This window comes from Pundamilia nyererei, unplaced genomic scaffold (assembly GCF_000239375.1).
Source record: "Pundamilia nyererei isolate P.nyererei 1_Seehausen unplaced genomic scaffold, PunNye1.0 scaffold00102, whole genome shotgun sequence".
In the NCBI taxonomy this organism is placed as follows: domain Eukaryota; kingdom Metazoa; phylum Chordata; class Actinopteri; order Cichliformes; family Cichlidae; genus Pundamilia; species Pundamilia nyererei.
In genome coordinates, this window is record NW_005187503.1 from 2,074,392 (window position 1) to 2,095,656 (window position 21,265).

General features: G+C 42.7%; 1 protein-coding gene across 3 annotated transcripts in view; it reads left to right on the plus strand.

Moving 5' to 3' along the window:
* Nucleotides 1-21,265, plus strand: part of LOC102200034 (RNA-binding motif, single-stranded-interacting protein 3-like) — a 287,017-nt gene that overhangs the window by 262,441 nt on the left and 3,311 nt on the right. For all 3 annotated transcript variants that reach the window (XM_005740714.2, XM_005740713.2, XM_005740715.2), the window contains 2 exons: nt 12,905-13,015; nt 20,472-20,561. In XM_005740714.2, the coding sequence (XP_005740771.1) occupies nt 12,905-13,015; nt 20,472-20,561 (201 nt within the window). The remainder of the gene's footprint in view (nt 1-12,904; nt 13,016-20,471; nt 20,562-21,265) is intronic.

Below are 21,265 nucleotides of genomic sequence, written 5' to 3' on the forward strand. Positions count from 1 at the left end.
AGTCTCTTACAGCCATCATGGTTCGGGGTTGTATTTCAGCCAGTGGTGTTAACGATCTTATCAAAATTGATGGAATTATAAACAGAGAAGAGCACCATCAGATTTTGATCTACCATGCAATACCATCTGGAAAGTGTCAGATTGGCAAGAGCTTCATTTTCATGACAATGATCCCAAACACAGTGACAATGCAGCAAAAGCATACCTGAAGAGAAAAACACACAATGGATTGCCATCAGTCATGGATTGGCCTCGCCTGAGCCCAGAGCTCAACATTTTTGAAGCAGTGTAGGATCTTCTTTACAGTGAACAGAACAAAAGGCAGCCAACATCCAAAGAAGAGTTTTGAATGCCCTTCAAAAAGCCTGAAGAACTATTCCTGAAGAAACAACAAGAAAACTTGAGCAAGAGAGTTCAGGCTGTCATGAAGAATAAAGGTGGTCATACCAAATATTGATTTTCAAGCTCGTTAGAGTTTTACGATCTGTATTTGCAGAGTTATATACTGTATTTTCTTGTATTTTTACATGTTTCAATAAATCGCTGCACATATTTTCAAGCAGGAGAGGTGGCTCAAGGCTTTTTCACATTTCCTGAAATACCCCCGCTTGCACATCCAGTTTTATTTTCCTATCGCTGAAGCCTCACCCGCACTCTTGCTTGAAAATACTTTTCCTTCTCTGTTGTTATAACAACAAAGCACATTAGTGGTTTACCAAATTGTTTTAAGGTTGAGTTTTTAATTGATCCAAGCTCTATAAGTGTTCTCATTTTGTTTCTTAGTGATTTTAAATCATTCTGCCAGAGATTTTTAGTGTTTGCTTGAGGCTTGTTGTGGCCCCTGAAGCGTATTCAATCTACTTCATTGCTCTCAGTTTGTTCACAGAAAAAGACTGGTTACCAGTCAAGGGCAAATATATCTGATTCTTTACCACTATTTTAAAAAAAAAAAAGCTTCACTTTTTGAAAATCTCAATACTTCTTTAATAAGGTGGGTACTTAGTTCTATTAGCCTGGAAAAGGGAGTGCAGTGAAGTTTTTTTTTCTACATAAAGCACATTTTTAGGACTCTGCGTCACAGTATGGTTCATAATATGCATGTAAATTCTGCACTGTGGTTCTAATTTTATTGATACAATAAGTTATTTTGTCTTTGGAAAAGAAATAACCAGCCTCAGGGTAACTTGTGTTAGTTTTTGCTGAAGTTACCTCTAATGAATCTCACAGCCGCATAATTTAAGTCATGCTTTGATATCGAGGTTCACTATTCTGTACTAATGAGCAAATGAATATGCATATGGGTGAATAGGTAGCACCTTACAGTTTGGATCTATAACCCGGGGTTATAGAGTTCTATACTGCAACAAATATTTTACACACTGGGTAGATACCAGCCCAAAAGTGTTATAATAATAGGGAGAAAACTAGTAAGAACACACAGTTCCAGCGTAATAATTAGTCATTATTTTTTTTGTGTAGACTGTTAGATTAATTAAATTTGTTTTCCCCAGATACCGGGGTCGTATGCCTCCACCAGTTTAAATCCTTCTCTCTTCCCCTTACTTCCTAAATTAGAGTTTTGGGAGAACCTTATGATATCCCAATGAAGGTGACCTTGCAATGACCTTTCAGTGTTAGATAAAATTGCATTAGTTTATGTTATCCTCTTATATGATTAGAATTCTAGAGTTACAACTGAATACTGTAGCTGTTTTGTGAGTTCCTAATGACCTTAGCTTTGAACTTTGACGGACAAAATATTATCGGTTCATTGTTACCGGCACAGAGGCACAAATCAGTACACACTACCTGATATTTTCATATCATGATATTTTTAGCTTTTGCTGTTGATGGTTCAGAATGAAAAACCAAGTTTGGCTAATGAAGTCCGTACGAATGTGGATAACATTGTAAGCGTCAGTCAAGAAGACAACTGCTTTAGAGTCCCTGCCACTGAGCAAACTGGGAAACATTGGCACTCACTCACTAGAGGAGTGCTCAACCAGCCGCGTGGCTCCCCGCTGTGGCCATTTACCACTCAGTCCTACCCATCTCACTTCCACTCCCGCTGTGGGACAGTGAACATGTAATCTGGTCGCAGCAGGCCACCAGCCCAGCAGACACACACACACCCACACCCAGCTGCAGCTGCCCTGTGAGGTGCCCAGTTTGCCTTTCAGCCACACAACTTCCTGCCTTTTTTTTTTTTTGCACATATCTTCACTCAACCAGCCACCTCCTTCCCTCCCATACTTTGCAGTTCTCTCAGGCAGGTATGCTCCTTCCTTATGGCTCTCGTTTCAGGCTGGATTAAAGCTAGCTCGCTAACAAGCTGCTGTTTTTGCTGCTGCTGCTGAGTCTCCCTGTTGTGAAAATGAAGCTGTCTTAGGTGGTAGACAGTATTACAAGGTGAATGACAAACGTGACAGAGTCCTCTAATAGTATAACTGCTCAGCATGTGCAGTGCAGCCCGTTTGTGTTTTAGTGTGTACATGCATTCTTTCTACACAAATACATTTGCAGGTCTGCTTGTGCGTGTGCATCCACAGTACAAGAATACACGTTTGCTTGAATGTGCATACTGTTTTCTTCATTTTCTGGCGTCTTCTCAGGCTCTCGGCCATGTGGTGTTGTGGTTTGTCTGTCATCACATGGAGAGAGTATATACTGCCTCATCATCTATGCTTGGGTAACTGTGCGTGTTTGCCGATACATGTTTGTATGTACTGTATGTGTTATGAATTGCCATACGTGTGGCCCATACGGGTTATTCTTTACCAGCCCATGCGATGCCTGATGGTCATCCATCTTTCAGCCTTATGTCATGGGGCCTCTTGAAGCCTCTGGCACTAGCCACTAACCAGCAGCCACATTGTACTGTCTACATCTCATCATGCCTCCATGCCAGCAGTAGCCATGTGGCGATATAAGTCCCCATGGTCCCGTCCCCTTTGTGTTCCATTGGCTCTTTCTGTCACCAAATGGCTGGTAGGTGCTAACCCCAGCTGTCACTGCTGACAGTGAATCATAGATACCAGTCTGTCTCCCTTTATGACCCGTGCTCGTATCAACTACCAGCTACAAACACAGCAGACTGCCCTTTATACACACATGCATACACACACATTCTGCCATCAGTTCAGTGAATCACATCAAATTAGCTAAGCATCCTAGTTCAAATGCTTGGGGGGCTTCTCGGGGCATTAAAAACCAATTGATTGTGCTGCAGTTTGGCGACTCCTTCCTCATGTTGTGTGTTAAACCAATGGAGCGTTGTGCAATGGCGCTCCTGATATCTGGGCAATATGGAGGCAGCAGAGCGTGGAAGGGGAAGAGCTGGACAGTCATACAGAATAGAATAGAATAGTCTATATGCATGTTAAATAAACTTGTTAATTAATCAGACTTGTTAAGTTTGATTTAACAAAATAAGTATTTAAGAATAGATCTAGAGATTATTATTTAGATAATTACATTACAGATACAGATTAGGGTAAAATGTGTTTTTGAGTCTACTATTAAACGGAGTACAACAAATGGCACCTAAAATCTAAATAATGTTGAAGAAGAGCATTAAGGAAAGGTTACAAAGGAACTTTGGATAAATTGTGGTATTAGTTATGCCACAACGGGACTGTTGGTTCCTGCAAATGAGTATTGTAATTCATTATTAATTTTAGTTTTAAATAATATTGTTTTTTTAGCTGTTATAAATTGTGCAAAAAGAGTGAAGAAGTCTTTTTGAAGTCTTAGTTAAAAAGCATAATTTTCTTTTTGTACATTGTAATCTGCATCATAATAAGCTTGGCTGAAGGACTACTACACTATGATCTTGCATCGTCCCTCAGTTTCTTTGTCAGATCTCACCAAGTCTCACCCAGTACCTCATGGTCAGTGAAAATCTTTATGTCAGAGTTTTACGGTGGGTGATGAAATGGGCTGCATCCATCTTTAATTTACAGTCTGTGACCTGAACTATTCTGCAAATGCCAGATCTCTCTGTGTTTTACATTGTTCCTACAAAATATAACAAGACGTTTTCTTCTGGAGTGCCTGACAGGCTGTTGTTGTTTTTTGATTTTTAAAGTGCTCATATGAATTTTTTATGCTTATATGAAGTTGTCTGTACTTTCTACTTGAGCCTTTAAAAAACAGCATGCCTGCTATGGTAAACTTACTCTGAAATGATATGCTGGCTTTGGTGTTGCTGAGTTGAGTATCTCTCAGCAGGACAAATTTCTCTTCTTCGCAAAATTGTGCAAAGTGCTGGTGGAGCCGTATATTGTTAAAACCCCTTGTTAGTTAGCTACTGCCGATACTAATGATACCGCATTGATTTGTTAACCTAATTTGATGTTTTTCTTCATTTCAGCCCTCCGCTGCCTTTGTAAACCTGAAGTCCATTAACTGCGTTAAGCAGCAATTTGTTGGAAATAATAGATGTTGTGTTGAATGGAAGTAAATCAAACTGCTGACACTGAAAGCAACTTGACCGCTACTTGCCTTATTGCACAGTAAACAGAGAGCACTGCAGCATGTACTTCTAAGGCAAAAGGTGTTTGTTTGTATCTGAGTAGATTAAGTTTGACAAGTCTATCCATACGAAACTGGACTTCATCCCACAGAGGAGCCGGCGCTTTGTTAGCAGTTAGAAAGGGTGAATAAGCGGAGAACAGTTTTCAAAATTTGCTTATCTTCAATTAATGCGCAAGATGTTCTCTGCGGGAAACCTGATAGAAAGTGACAGCGTTTCTTTCTCTCTTTTTTTTTCCCCTTAAGTGGACGTCTAAACGAGTCTGCAGTCTGTTCTTACATGGGTTGTTCTTCTTTCCTTTTCCTTTAGTTTATCATTTGTCTTCCTTCTTTCCTTTCTCATCGTCTGTGAAATGTTCTCACAGGTCATGTCAAAACACGACCACTTGCCTGGTCAATGCTACAGAAATCAGCAGACCTTGAAAAAGTGCGAACAATTAAAGAACTAGAGGCCCCAAAAAGACAAATGCATACGTGCAGCTAACACGTGCGAATGCCTACACGCACACAACACATTCCTTCCAGTGGTAAATCTTACTTACATACAGATCATCAATCACATGTACGTGCTCTTAAATTCAGTTCGCACTGCCAACGAGTGCCGGACTAAGTGCTGTGCCAGCCATGCGCAGCATTGCTGTCTTTCCCCATGAGTTACCCCCCCCCCTTTTTTTTCCCCTCCCCCCTTTTTTTTCCCCTCCCCCTCCCCCTTTTTTTTTCTCATTCTGAACTGTATGTGCTTCAAGTGTGCATTTGCCTGAGTGCACCAGCCCTTACATACTGGAGGTGAATTATTGAATTCCTCTGCCGTTGCACTCCGGCCAGTTCTCCCTGCTTTGAATAGACGTTCACTGGGTCTGTGAGAACGTGAACCGTAACTATCAGCCCTCATCGAATAGGGTTGAATCAGTGCGCTGTGTGATACCCATCTCCCCGCTTGACATTAAAAATGCTCCTCGGATTCAGAGAGGGAACATTATGTTGGTCTCATAGATTTGACTGGCGATGCAGAATTTGAGACGGGGCTACACTCGTCCTTGAGTTTCTCTTTTATTTTTTTCCATCCCCGCTCCCTCTGCACTCCTTCCTGTACACCTAGCTCTCATTTCTCCCTCATTTTTGTCTCACTCTGTCCTGTTTCTCTTCTCTTCTGCCCTTTCAGACTACAACTGCACCTACTGTGTCCGTGCCAGGAAATAAAAAATTGTCTTGTCAGGGTTAAGGTTTCATATATATATGTAAGAACAATACTGTTGCAGAGACACCGGGTGACTGACAAGGAGATTGAGTGGCTGCATTTTCACTGTAAGCTTTTTGGATATTACTTCAACAAATTTTGCGATAGTAGCAAAAAAATATGTTTGGAGACAAAGCTGATATGCTTTGGTGGGCAGGCTTTATTAGCTGGCTGTGTTTTTAATTGGATTTCTAATCTTTTTTTCCCCCTTTTTTGGTTTTTATAAATAGAGTAAACATTCTAGAGAGATCCTTGTGTGTGAAATGATCTATTTGTCTACAAAAGGCAGTCAGAGAACGGCTGATAAACGAGCACAGTCCGACCGTGGAGAGGAATGGACCTCCCATGAAGACATGACAAATACTGTTACATGCTCCATCTAGCACCCTTATCGCCTCATACACACATTAAGAAACACAACACACAAACGCACGCTACAAATCCATCCAAATAGCATGTCCTATTCAATATGCAGAAGTTGGTGCTTTATTTTTCATAATAACTTTATTACTAGAATCATTTTATAGTCACAAGCCATCATATTACTGGGGGAAATTATTAGTTTTGCTTTCCTTCACTGACACGCACACATATATATAAGATTACAAAGCAGCAGCATTACCATAATCCATCTCAGCCACGGCAATTTGGTTATACATGCTCCCAGATTTTGACCTGCAAGTTTAACCTGTGCACCTCATCTGCCACCTATTGTAAATTGAATATGTAGTATTCTAGATGATAGACAAGCTGATGCGTAAATAGGCGGGGAAAAGCAGATTCATCATCGCTCTTATTGCCTTTTCATTGCATAGGACAAATTTATACAAAGTAGATAATCCTCATTGCCACATAACCAGAGGTGAGGAATCTTTCATCTGTATCATGCTCCACATGTTAATCTGTTAACATACATTTTTTGCAACCCCTCGGCTGCTTCAGTTTCTTAGTACCAGTTCTCTGTCTTCCCTGCAGGGCTTTCCTGTGTTTGCAATTAAGATTTCCAAAAACCATTACAAAATCAGATTCCAAGTATCCCTGTGATCACAAAGACCGAGTTAAGCCGCTACACACATCACTGTCAGCTTAGGAGGCTCCTTCATTGCTATCTTTTGGTCTGCGCTACTATTTGCTGCCCCACTTGGGTAAAGTAAGCTGTTCACTGTCCTGGATCAGTCTATAGCACATTTGGTCCTGTAGACAGACTCTGTTGTTAATAGTTGAGAAACCCTGGTAGTCTGTTAGCCCTAAGGAGGGATTCCCACTGAAGATTAGTTTGAAGCACCCGAAATGCTGGCTCCCTTTTCTGTGCTTACCCGAATACAAAGATGCCCGAGGACATCTGGAAAACATGGTCACAGTTGAAGTAGGTGACATACAGCACAACCACAGAACAGGGTAAATACGGACACCTTTAGAAGACACATTCATATTACTTCACAAGTTTTTGTTTTGTGTTGTTTTTTCTGTAGTTTTTGTAGAGAGACAGTCATTACCAATAGTTTAGCCTTCAAGTGGGTGAGCCTCGTGCAGTTGGGTGCCGTTACCACTCAGCCATCTGCAGATGTGCTGTGTGTGTGTGAGCACGATTGCATTAGGGAGGGTATTTGTCATGTTGCTGGTTTGTCATGCTGCTTGTTTACACTTTGACATTATGGGGACTTGTCTTCCTCATGGGGACAAAAAGCTCATCCCCATATAGCCTTGTTAGGGGACCAAGATAAAGCTCTTTGGAGTCATGAAGCTGGATAGTCACAGTACGTACTTTGCAGAATTAAGACCCTGAAGCATGGAGTGTGCATGTCTCATTTCCACTGACACAAAACACGCTAACTAGTACAAACGAGCATCAGTGTCCAAACCACAGTGCCTCACATGGAGAAAGCAACTGTCAAATACAGCGAGGAATGCACTGAGTCAAATGCAGGTCGTCTTTCATGGGCCCGAGACAAATGAAGCTTTGTTTTAGCCAAAGACTCAGAAATACAGCCTCGGCCCATTGGCGTTCTTGAGGCTTTTAATGTGCCAGTCTTCTGTCTTCTCATTCCCCGAGTTTAATCAACATCTTCCCCCAACACAAAGCATATAAGCATGGTCTCTTCTTACCAGGCTGGCAGTAAAACACTACACAGTGATCTTCTTGCAAATAGTGAAACATAGGGACCTGCAAGGTGAGGAAAAGAATGTGAACCTCTCTTTGTAGCCTCAAGCTGTTTTCCGAGTGAAGGTATTGCCCCAAGGTAGTTACATGTATCAACACCGGCTTGAAGCAGCAGGGTAGATATGCAATAATGTGGGAAATTATAACCTGCAGCAGTGAGAGATTAGCAAAAATAGCTAGCTGTGGGGGTGCTGTGATCAGGTTTTTTCGGCTGATACTGATCAGTTTTCATGTCAGCAGAATCAGACACTGTAATGCTTATCTTTACAGGAAGTCCATAACCGTTTTCTCATCTTCTTTTCTTTTTTCGCTCTAAAATATTACACTATGTTCATTTTGAAGGCAGTTGTCCTTCTGTGCCTGCCTAAGACAGAAATCCCAGTCCCAGAAAGCACACTTTTAGTGTTTACAGAACTGGATGAAATCCTGGGCGTCCCCCAGAAGGACATGTTGAGTAAAAAGGAGATACTGCTTTCAGTCTGATACCAGCAGCCTGAGCATACTGCTTAGCTGACTGCATCTTGAGTATATGGAGGTCTGGACCTGAATGTAAATTATCTTAATAGCCTGCTGCATGTGGTGGAGATCCTTCAGCTGTAATGGACCAGGCAGTAAAAACAGTCACTATTTGTGTGACATTTATGTAGTTGCCTCACCTTTTTTACAATTGGCGTTGCTGATCAGCAGATGTAAAGTCAAGGTAATGAATATCAGCTGATACCAACCAGTGTTTCATAAGCAAGTGCTTGTAATGCGATAGTCATTAAAAGAAAACACTGCTGGTCGTAAGAATTTTTATAAGATTTCTTATTTACTGTACATTGTGTCAAGCCGTTGAGCGTATATCAATGTATTTTACAGGCAATGAGTGGATATCCTCTCATCTCCGGTCTAAAGCAGAATCAATACCACCTTAAGCAGGACTGGCTTTTCCACACGCATGCACACAGACGCATGCACAAACAGGAATACATGTGCATACATTGCGGAGCTCTGTAAACATCGTCTCGTACATTTGTAACAGATACGTCTGCAGCAGGCATTATCTTATTCTCTCTTACACACAGAGGACAAATCAAAAACATATATTGTCTCTTTGTGTCAATCTCTTTCTCATTTTCTTTCCTCTCTAGCCCATCAATGGACAGACGCACTACCAGACAGACGCTTTTGCACACAGACACACACGCACACACTTTAAACCCTCTCTCTCACAGACACTCAGTCTCACAAACACAGAAAATCGAAATCACAAATCGGCTTAACTCTCCCTGACACATCTGTGAATTAAGCCTTTCCGTTGCTCTCCCTTTCCCATTATAAAGGCATTGTCAGAGGCTGAATCGGTAACAGGTAGCCCACAGCCCCTGCTGCTTCCTTCTCGCTTCTCCTCTCTCTTTTTTTTTTTTCTTCCGCCTTACTCATCTGTCTTCTTTTTCATTCTCGGTCTTTGACTTCTCTCTCTCTCTTTCCAAAATTCCACTTTTTCTCTCCAAGTCTCTGGCTTCACTTCCCTCATCTATCTTTCTTCACTCCCGTCTTCCCCGTGACCTCCATCTTTGCTTAATCATCTCTCTCCTGTCCTCACAGTGTCTTTCTGTCTCTCTTTCCTCATTTCCCCTTTCCCTTTATTTATTCATCTGTCACAGCCAGTGGCAGAATAGTACTGGGTATTTTCATTTGGTGCTACTTTAGAAGTCTGTGTGCTTTTGACTGCATTAATATTGCTGCTATAATTTGTCAGTTCAGCTTATATACAAAATATAGGGTCAATTTTTAGGACACTAAGTATGATTATACAGTAAAGTACTCAGCAGCATGTAAAGTGGTTACATTTGTCAAAAAAAACTGCCTGCATACATGTTGATACATCAGTAAGAATCTGATAATATATAAGTGTTACACTACGAGATACTTGTACTTTTGTAAATATCGTTTGTTGATTAGCAGTTTTGAGTGTGGTCAAAAATATATAGAGCTGATATTCTCGTCTTTTTTTTAAATTTAAACATACCTTCATCAACAAACTTCACAATCAAGTTCACAATAAAAAACAAAATCTATCAGAAACCATTTTTTCCACTGAGATTAGTATTAAGTTTGAGCTTTAAGGTGTATTCTTTTTCTTCTTCTAATGGCAGTGCTATGTTTCCACAAGCTTCCAAAGTGTCTGTTGGGTCTGACTGATGTTTCGTCAACAGAGCGAGTATGCCAAGCTCAGTGTAGATGTCTACATGTCCTCAAATTTGGTGTCAACACATTACTTGTCCAAAAAGAAATACTTTATTACTAGGGCACCGACTATGTATGTGTCCTTGAAGTGCACTCCCAGCAGCTTAGAATGTGGGTGTAATAGGTACAACTACTTGCCCGTGGTGTGCAAAGACTCCCGTCTGCATATCCACGAGGGAATTTAATCTTAGTTTAAGTTCGGGCGGGATATATCAACCTTACTGTCATGTAAAAAGAAAATCACATCCCTACTGCTTCCAGTAAGTGGGAAAGTAGCAGCCGGAGGTTGGTGATCGAATGCACTTGATTAATTGATCATCAGCGAGTCTAAACACCTCTATAAAAGCAGTTTGTTGTTTGCTGATTGGGAACATTTAGGCGTGTGTTAACATAATGTTGCAATATCCCCAGAAGTGGACATCTCAGCGAATTCGACGCGCAATGCTCAGAGAAACTGCAGAATGCCAAGAGCTACTTCTCAGAGCTACAAGCCTCCATTAGCATGTTAAATCTTAAAGTTTATGAGAGTACAATTAGGAAAAACACTAAACAAGTTTGGCCTATTTGGAAGGGTTTCCAGGAGAAAGCCTTTTCTCTCTAAAACAAACATGGCAGCACAGCTTAGGTTTGCAAAGTTGCATTTGAAAAAAACCCCACAACTTCTGGATCAGTGTTCTTTGGACAGATTACACCAATGTGGAGACATTTGGGCCTTAATCTGCAGCATCATGTTGAGCAAAAACCAAACAGCCTGCCAGCACAAACACCTCATTCCAAAAGACAAGCACAGTGGTAGAGGGTTGATGATTCGGGCTTGTTTATCAGCCAGAGGACCTGCGCCACCTTATTGTCACTGAGTCGACCACGTGACTCTAGAATACTGTGGACAAATGTGAGGCCACCTGTTGGACAGCTTTGCTCTAACTGGGTCATGAAATAGGACAATGACCCCAAACAAAGCAGAAAAACTGCAACAGAATGTCTGAAAAATAAAAAAAATCAAGGTGTCACAATGGCCCAGACCTCTACTTGATCAAAATGCTGTGGCAAGCCCTTAAGTGAACTGTGTATAAACAAAAGCCTGGAAACCTCAATGAACTGAAGCAATGATGCAAAGAAGAGCGGCTAAAATTCCTCCCCAACAATGTGAGTGACTGATAAAGTCAGACAGAAAACAATTACTTTGACTTATTGCTCCTAAAGGCGGTTAAACAAGCTATTAAATCCTGGGGTGTACTTAGTTGAAAGCAACTAAGTACACCCCAGGACTCACCATGCAGTGAGTCCTGTGAAAACCTTCTTTTTCACAAGATTGCATTTGATTACCTTCTTCACTCCTCCTCGCCTTTATTTGTTATCAAACATTACATTTATTTAGTGACTGGTAATTACTGTCATTGTTGAGTCACCTGCCTTAATATTTGTATCCAAAAAAAACATTTTCAAGGTTCCAGAACTTGATACATTCATGTGTTTCGTGGTTCTTTCCTATAAGGCGTTCTCCTTTATGTCTCTAATTGACCTCACGGCTATTCATTTAGCCTTACAGTTTTCAACAACACTAGTCCAGGACATGAAGAGGTGACAACTAATCCTACTTTTTGTGTCCACTCGTTATCCAGTTTCTTTCTTGTTTGTGTACCTCCACAAAGTTTCATGTGAAGCTTCTATATTGAGCTAGAGGTAGCAGAGATGGAAGAGGAGAGGGAGGAAGGAAGGAAGAGCGGTTTAGCTGCCTGTGTTGGGAATGCAGGGAGTAGACAAGCAGAGCAATTCTGACAGGCTGTGTCTGCACAGTTTGTTCTCCAAAAGGCCCACACAGAGTCGCCAGTGGGGTACACACATGCACACACACTCCCAAGCATACACTACTTAAATTGCACCCTCACACACACACTTTGAAGTTAGACAGTACTGTCCTCCTTCACACTCGTTACACACAGTGTGTTGCAGGCTTACCCACAAACACACATAGGCACCGTTACAGTGTTACGAGCGCACAACAAGAGAAGAGAGCCGAGCAGAAGAAAAAGGGCTGGTTTTGAATGCATTCCTTCGAAGGCTTCAGTGCTGAGGAAATGGAGCTATCATGACAAGGGATGAAAGAGCAACAATGGTTTCATCGCTTTCCCTCATGTTTCACTGCACCGTGAAAAAGAAGCTTCTAGTGTTCTCATCCGCCCGTTAGGGAAAAACATGCTGTGCATTATACTGGGAGGACAGGCTCAAGAGCGAGCAAGTGAGAGCGAGGGACGGAGAGAAAGCATTTTCACTCGGCAACCCAAAAAAAAAATCATACTGCTGATACATCGGCAGCAGATAGTGATGCTTTGATAGACTAAAGACAGTGGTGTGTATTGGTCCCTGTGTTCTGTTGCTGATTATTGACACCGTCCATCTTTTTGTGCCCAAAAACCCTCCTGTCGTCCTCTGTTTCTATTCATTTCATGCTTTTGATGATTCAATCGCTAACCCAAGTTTTCTTCTTTCTGTCCTCATGCTGACTTCATCTCACTTTGTTTCGCCTAGTCTAAAGGACTATATAATTTATATTTAGACAGTATGAGGACTAGCAACTACTTGTGGAAGTTCGCTTAAGGCTTATGTAAGCCCGCATAGTTAATCAGAGAGAGAAATTCACTAAACCAAAATGCTCCATCATTTCTTCTGTTCTTTAATTCTTCTCACCTTGTCCTTTTTTTGTTTTTATTTGTTTGTTTGTTTTTACCTGCTTCCCTCAGGGTGCAGTGATCACGCCAGCCATGGACCACACTATGTCCATGCAGCCTGCCAATATGATGGGCCCTCTCACTCAGCAGATGAACCATCTGTCCCTGGGCACTACAGGAAGTGTGAGTAGGATTCGCTGTGTCACAGCGAACCACACACAGATAACCCCACACAAGCACACATAGTTGCCGTGATCATCGTGACAGAATCTGGCTACAAGGACATTTTGAAGTGCTCCAACATGTTAGCTGTACTAGCAACAACCTGTTGCTTTGAGTGTTTCAGTTAGTTTTGCATTAAATTTTTGAAAAAGTTCCTGGATGATGAAGTTCAGTTGAATTTAGTTTAACTTTGCACTAGGTACAGCTATGCAGCAGCTATTCTTCAATAACAAAACCCTTGTGACTACACTATGGCGACTTACACAGAGATATATGTAAAACATAAAAAACAGTGCACACAAGTCCTTAAAGTACAACCAGCAACCATCTAAATTCTAATGGCCTGATTTACAATTTGTACTCTGTATTACATAAGCTGTGCTACCAGGCACCATAACAACAATACATAATAACATTTCAACATTCATTTTAATAATTTCGAGCTGTGATCTGTAGCTCTGGCAAAAGGATTTCCAAGTCTCTGAGTCTGGTTTGATTTTCAGATCTTTTCAGACAGAATAAACAAGAGATCATGGTTTGGGTTAAAACTTGTTTTCATCTTTTTACAGTGTTAGAAAGCTCCATTCATAGCTTGCCAGAGTGTCGTCCTCAGTGCATATTTTACATGTTTACTGGAAGTCACTTAACTCTAAGAAATGCCTACACTCGACAGTAACAGCAAGCACAAGCAAATTTTCCTCTGCTTATCCGAAGTCCGGTCACGGTGGGTAAGCAGTGTAATCCAGGTGTCTTTCTTTCCCCAGCAATACATTCCGGTTTCTAGTGGAGTATCCCGGGGTGTCTGCAGGGTAGATGACATGTAGTCTGCTCCAAAATGAAATCAAATCGATTCATAGAAGGGTGCACTTTAAATATACGTGGTCGGTTGTTTTCTGTTATTTGTTTCCTCTATTCCAGTATACAGTTGGAAAATATCTAAAAAAAAATCTGCGTCTAGTCTTGAGAGATGAATAAGAAATGTTCAAGTTGTTGTGAGGGGTGCTATAGGTCGGTATGACCGAGTTGGAGGCTTTTCATCTCAGAGAACATTGTTCGTTTAGTTTAGAAACACTGAGTAAGAGATGGGTTTTACATTTCCTTTCAAAGAAGCCAAACCTTCTTAGGCTGTCGCCACATGTGCTCAGCCACGGAGCTGCCATATCATTTGTTTTACACAGCATGCGTTCACAGCCACATATTGAGAGAGCGTATTTCCTTCCTGATCTTCCACATTAAACAGACTTCCTGTGAAGCTCAACAGTGTGACAGGCCTCTCGCTTCTCCACCTTTTTCACTTTCACCCCCTAATTTCTGTTTCTTTCTCACACTTTTCTGTCTCTCCTCGCTCTCTAAATCGCACAGAAAATCTATCGCTCCATCAGTTTTCCACACACTCACTTACAGTTGCTGGCCCCTAAACCATGAACTCCCCACCTGTTTCAGGATCAAGTCGACTTAGAGGTGTCACACGGTTCTGAAGCCTGACTTCCTGCCCTAACCCTGCTGCCCGCAGGCAGGCGGGCAGGCAGACAGCTTTGCTCCAGAACTACGTTTGATCTCTGTGTGTGTGTTTGGGTGTGTATGATTGAAACAGTGCTGCATTGTACAGTTATCCATGTGTTTCCAGGTGAGCTGTCAGCGACTGTGACGCCATGTTGGCTCTGTCAGGAATGCCCCCTCCCTAATCTGCCCCAGCTGTGCTAACAGCCAGGATTAGAGACAGGCTAATCTATGATGATGGCTTCTGATGTTTGATGGGTTGTATTATAGGAGAAAGTGGGTTAAAGCTCTCTGTCTGCTTTTTTCATTTCGGGTTTACCCTTTCTACCTCTCCCCTTTATGCGTACTTAGCTTTCCTGAGGCAATGTGCTGTGTAGCCTAACCTCTCTACGGCTGAACTAACATGCACGCCATGCCACACTTGATCATCTTGGGGAATTGAGACGCGTTTCCTACGCCAGATGTAAAATCCCTTTCATGATTGGGAAAGCCTGTTAAAAAGAAGGGGTTAGGAACAAGGATCTGTAACTATTCATGTATTTAACTGGACTTGACACCACATACTCTTTGAGCACATTCCTCAAGTGTACACACAGAAGCGGTGAGGTTATTTTGAATGCCCCTACTGGTCACGTGACTTAGCCTTCACCGCAGAAGAGCACCTGCAGTAAGCACCGTCTCCAGAGTCAACAACTTATCATGCTTCTGGCTGCTGAAGTAGAGCCACACCTCAGAATACTCTTGGCTGTTCCAGGCCTCGCTGCGGCTGTTTGTGTATGGCTGTGGCTTCCTTTTTCTCTCCAAGAAAAGAACCAAATGTTCTCAGTCCGCCCAAGCTGTCACACTGGTGTGGTGACCGTAGCTTTCCGAGAATGCCGTGTTATTTTGCAGCGCAGATCAGCTTGCAGGGTGAGGCTTTAAAAAGGAGCGGCAAGGAAAAACCTCGCCTCATAACGAATGAGGATGGATCGTTGCCTCCTAATGGTCACTGCTTTGGAATTTAGCTGCTTCATCAGAAAATGTTCTGTTTTGAACTCATCCAGTTCAGCTTGGTGTCTGTCTGACTTGAACGACTTGATTACAGAATGCTAAAGAACCTCAGGCGCACTGTTTATGGATGGCACACATAAACATGCCATCCATGCTTCACGCTGATTTATTTTACCTTGTTTGGTGCATATTGCTCTGTTGCTGATTTATTTACCGTCTTCGAGGTCTCACCACTTAACAGGAGTCTATCTGTCATGCCTCGTGTCCCTGTTAGTCGCTGTGCACGTGCATGTGCACATGTGCGTGCGCTCTGTTCGTCCTTTTGATATTTGTGTCTGTGTGTGATTGCATGGCTGTCAGCATCTACGTTTGTGCGAACGACATATTGTTTGACATGACAGGAGGTGACCTTCCCTCAGTGTTCTCCATCCTCTTTCTGTCATGGCATGAAGAACTCTGTTGTCATGGTGACAGCCGTGATTGACAGCATCTGTGTCACAGGAAGACAGATTTGTATGAAGTGTTTTCCTTTATTATCTGGACAGCTTCCCTCGTGTTTTTGCTTTTTTCTACATACATCTGTGCGTGTGCATGCTCGTAAGCTTTCCCTGCATGGGTAAAGTTGACGAGCATGCACTTTCTTCTTCCTCTTCGACTTCGGACTGTAACACATGTTGACACCCTGCTGATTCCCCCTACCACCGAGCTCTTTGGTCTTTGCGAGACTGGGATGATTATTTTTAATGCAACACTCTTGAACTATCTTTATTTTGTCTTAGTCCAGGTTTACATTCTTTTGAAATATTTGGAGCTGTGATGTTGGTCTGATCCTGAATCTAAAGGCTGGATCGGGAATCAGTGACCTCCCCTCATTTCTTTTATATTTTGCTACGAAAACAGGAAATAGGTGTTGCGATTTGATGAAACATGGAAATATATAAAGTAATACGTCATATGAGGCAAAACCAGGGCTTGTGCAATTTTAAGAAGTCAGTATTTGGTATGATCACCTTTATTCTTCAACACAGTCTGAACTCTCTTAGACAAGCCTTCTTTTAATTCCTTTAAATAGTCTTCAGGAATAGTTTTCCAGCCTTCTTGATCATTGTCATGATGAAAAATGAAGCCACTGCCAATCAGACTCTTTCCTAATGGCACTTTCCTGTGTTTATAATTCCATCAATTTTGACAAGATTCACCTGTTGCACTTCTCTCCTGACCTCCACCATATTGGTAGCGATTTGAACCAAATATTTCCTGTACTCACTGATTTTCAGTCCAGTTCAGTTCATAGCTTGGCCTTTTCTCCCTGTTTTCCAGACAAGTGAAAGGCCAGATGCATCTCTCTGTGTCCTGGCCTTCAGATACTGTTCATCTGCTATAGATAGTTTGTAGGCCTACCATTTATTTTGTCCTCCCTGTCTAGTTTCCTCACGTTTTTAAGGAAACACTACACAGAATGCCGAGATATGCCAAATGTTGCGTCAATAGCTCTTTGTGAATCACCTTTTTGGTGCAAAAATACAACTTTATGCTGTCAAACTATGTTAATTGGACATTTTTCAAAAATTCAACTAAATAAATTGGAGCAAACTGGTTCTCTTGCAAAGTTGTCTATGTGCAGACACAACACTGGTTCACAAGTCATTCAAGCCTTTTTATGCTTGAATGATTAAAAGGTTAGTGCCAAGTAGCTTAAGAAATAAAGAAAATGCTTCTCTGAAGAAAAAAGGACTGGACTGAAAATGAGAGAAAAAGCAGCCAATGTTCAAAGAATAACTTTGAAAGACCTTCAGAAAGCCTGTTTCTCAAAACCACTTTAAATAACAAGAAAGTCTGGCTCATAGGAAGCAAGCAGGTTGAGTGGTCCTCAATGTCAATCAGCTGCAAGAATCTGCAGTCGGACAGACTCCAGCTCCACATTTTGAACTGCAGCTGGCGACGGTAGTCTTCATACCTGCTGTGAGCTGAAGGGCCACTCCAACCGGAACCCACGGCAACAGCTTCTTCTTTCATACTCGCGCGCATATATGTACGAGTATATGCCCCCGTCTCCTTATAAAGCAGTGTAATTCTGTGGGAAACACTGATGGCACCGGTGGTCAAAAAGTTTAAACAATATCCTGGTGAGGGAGAGTAAGTCGTAAATAAAAGCTTTCTACCATAAAAGTGACTGATTTTACTGGCATTAATCTCTGCAGGCAGTCTTAACAAACCCTTGGGATGAGGATATGAAGAGCTTGTCACAGTGAAGTGGGACAGCACTGTAATTCACAACTATTGATGTGCATTTCCAATAGAACTTCACTGCGATTTTTAGATCAGTAATCATCAGAGCCCTTCCCCCACGCCGCATGGCCATTAATAACATACACTGAGTAGCTGGATGTTCTAGCCTTGACCCGCTATTATCCCTCACCTTGCAGACGATACAACTGAAAAAGAGAGCGTCAACGCACAGAGGATGGATAGATGCGGAGCTTGAGTGGCAGGCCAAGAGGCAGAAGATTTATGTGAACATTTGGAAATGCTAATGTGTTGTGCCACATTCCACCAAAGCTGAGAAATCCTCGTACCCACCAAACTTAAAGTGTCTTTACACATCATTGTGGTGCAGAGGCCCAAACCACCGCTGAACCAGCGCGGCTGTGTCTATGCTATGGATTTTCATCCTGGTGTTGCTGCATTGCGGTCTGAATTTATACCGTAGTTATAGGTGTATGTCATGGAGAGTGATGGTAGAGAAGAGACTTAAGGAGTCTACTCACACCATTCTCGTTAAGGAGCTATTCAGGCCTCCTGTTCATCAAACATACGCACACGCCATCTGCTTCTGGCGCTGCTGTGTGTGTGTGCATGTGTATTGACGTATATGTGTGACTTGGAGAGTGAAACACCATTTATGGCCAATTAGGGATGCTTTATATTACCCAAACCTGTCCCCTGACTATGGACAGCAAAGTATTAAAAGTGTTGAAATTGGACAAAAATCATCTTTATCACTATAGCAACTCGATTATCTGTAGCCGCGCTTGACATCCCCCTGACTTGCCGCAGCAGCGACTGGAGAAATATGCCTTGCTCAACCTGCCACATTAAATAGGTTAACTAATGGTTATGGTAAAAGAAAAAAATCTTATCTTATTAAATTTTCTTGTTAAATCTAATTTAAATTCCTTTTGCAGTCCTGCAGAGAAATATAACCTTTCAAATGGACATTCTCCCTATGACAGGGAGATTTTGATATTGCTAATTATCTCCTACTTTCCTTCATTTGCTTTCATGCAGCCCTCACAGGTGAGTTGGCTGAATAAGTTAATAGGGTGGAGAGGCGAAGACCTAAAGTCCCGAGGAAAATTGGTATGCATGGTTTTGATCCACCAGGGAGAAGGTCACTTCAACAATCTGATAGGCCTTTTTAGACGCTAGCAGGTTGAAAGAGAGCGAGCAAGAAAGAGAGAGAGTGACAGGAAGGTGAGAGGAAAGAAGGGACGACACGGAGAGGTAATGTGGTAATGTGTCAGGAAGTCTGGATATGCCACCTCACCCCATCCTGAGTGTGACAGCTCTGAAGGTGTGATAACCTTAAATTCCCCTGCCCGGACCCACACAGCCACGCTCGCCTACGAACGCCACACTAACATCCATCCCAGGGCATCCTCCTGGCCGCGCGTAGCAACGGTGGGGGAGTTAATCACCCATGTCCATGGCCTTTAGCTGCTCTCATTAGCGGTGAGCGGTGGAGCCGTACCCGATCCATTAGCAACGCTGCCGGTAATGACACTTCACCAGCACCGCCGGGCCCGCGGCCAAGAAAGGCTTCGCAGCCCGGCGCAGCCCCTCCATTACCGACTCGTACTGCATTCTGCCGCCACGCTTTTTAGCACTTGCAGGTGGGACTAAGAGGCAAAGGGAAAAATAAAATAGAAAGAAAGGGATTGTACTTCCCTTTTCGCTTGGTCCGGAAAAGCAGCAGGAAGATGAGGCCAGGGGGAGAGGCAGCCTGGTGGCTTTTATCTGGGATCACATCCGTTGGCGCTGTACTGCAGCATTATCGTTCCAAGCCTCTTTGTCTTTGTCTGTCTTTCTCAAACACAGACACACACACACGTATGTATCCCACACACAGCTGTACACAGGAGAACTTGCACATTCACAGTTGGACGGGCAAATAGTGATAAGTCATCTTTTATGCACAGGCATGTGCTAATTAAAAACAAGCACGCACACTAGTAAATCAGGCTCACACTGATGTGTGTGTGTGTGTGTGTGTGTGTGTGTTCAACATTACCACCGCCACACAAAGCATTCACAGCAAGTTACAGAAAAGGCTTTGCACAAAGTGCCGTGTCTTCATTCATATTGCATGTGAAAGCCCCCTCTGGCTGTCATGTAACGAAACCTGTGTCACGCCTGTAAAATGGCCATCTTGGAGCAAGCTAGCACCCTGTTAAAAGCCAGGGCATGCATGACTAAAAGAATATAGGCCACAGGCAGCAGACCACCTGCTTTTTCTTTCCTCTCCCTCTCTCTCCTCATCCCTGTCGTTTTTTTATCTTCTCAGCTGTGGCCCAGTGCATTTGCTTGCCTCTGAAGTCTTGGTGGGACAGCAGGGCATCTCTTCTTTCTCCTCTTTCTCCTTCTCCTTATGTAGTCTTCTGATCTGCTCTGCTCTGCTCAATATATACACATATTCTTTTAGCGCCCCCCAAAGGATGCTGAGGGCACAGCAATCTGCCACCCTAATAGTTATGGGAGTAATTACACTGAATGAGTCTTCCAGGGAATTATGATAGACATAGGGCTTTTTTATGTGAAAAGCATGTATTGATTAATGTTATAATGGAATTTGTGGTTCCGATGTGTGTTGTAAGAATTACCACATGACAGGATTTTGATGCGTGTGTGTCTTTTGTTTCTGTTTCAGTACATGACTGCTGCAGCCGCCGCGGCGCCTATGCAAGGGACCTACATTCCCCAGTACACTCCTGTGCCTCCAACCGCTGTCCCTGTCGAAGTAAGACCCGCATGCATGCGAACGCTACTCGTCAAGTATTAAAAATCTGTCGACGTTTACGCATAGGAGGACATCATTAGTACTAACAGCCTACTCACTTCCACCCACAAGCACTCCCTTCGCCATTTCTAAGCCTGCTCGCCACATCAGTAGACTTAAACAGTCATTAAATTGACAAATTACATTTGAAGCATGGCGCAAATTGCTTTTATTCTCTCTAAACAAATGGCTTCGTACCAGCAGCACATAACAAGGATCAAAAACTGCAAGCAAAGCAAGATGAGTCAGAAGTTTTATAGTATTTGGGAAAGACATTTGAAGTGCAGTGTAGACTTTCTCACTTCCTCGGCGGCTGTCTGAGCTCCTGGCAGGTTCGGGCAGTCCAGGCTGAGAAATGATGAACGTGGAGAGCGGGTGGGTAGGCAGGCAGGCAGGCAGGCAGGCCAGCAAGGAGAGCGGGCCAGCTGTCTGGCGGCTGACAGTGCGGTCGTACTCAGATGGACTATCAGTCGTGTATCAGATGACAGGAGCTGAAGTGAGACACAGTGCCGGCGGTGCTGTCTCTCTCTCTCCACCCCACCTCTTCCCCTACAGCCGGTTTAAGCTGGTAGGTAGCTGGAACATGCACACATCCGTCAGCCACGGAGCTCTGGCTAGCCCACCGGCAACGGACAATGACAGTTTTCACTGACAGAGCCATTAGG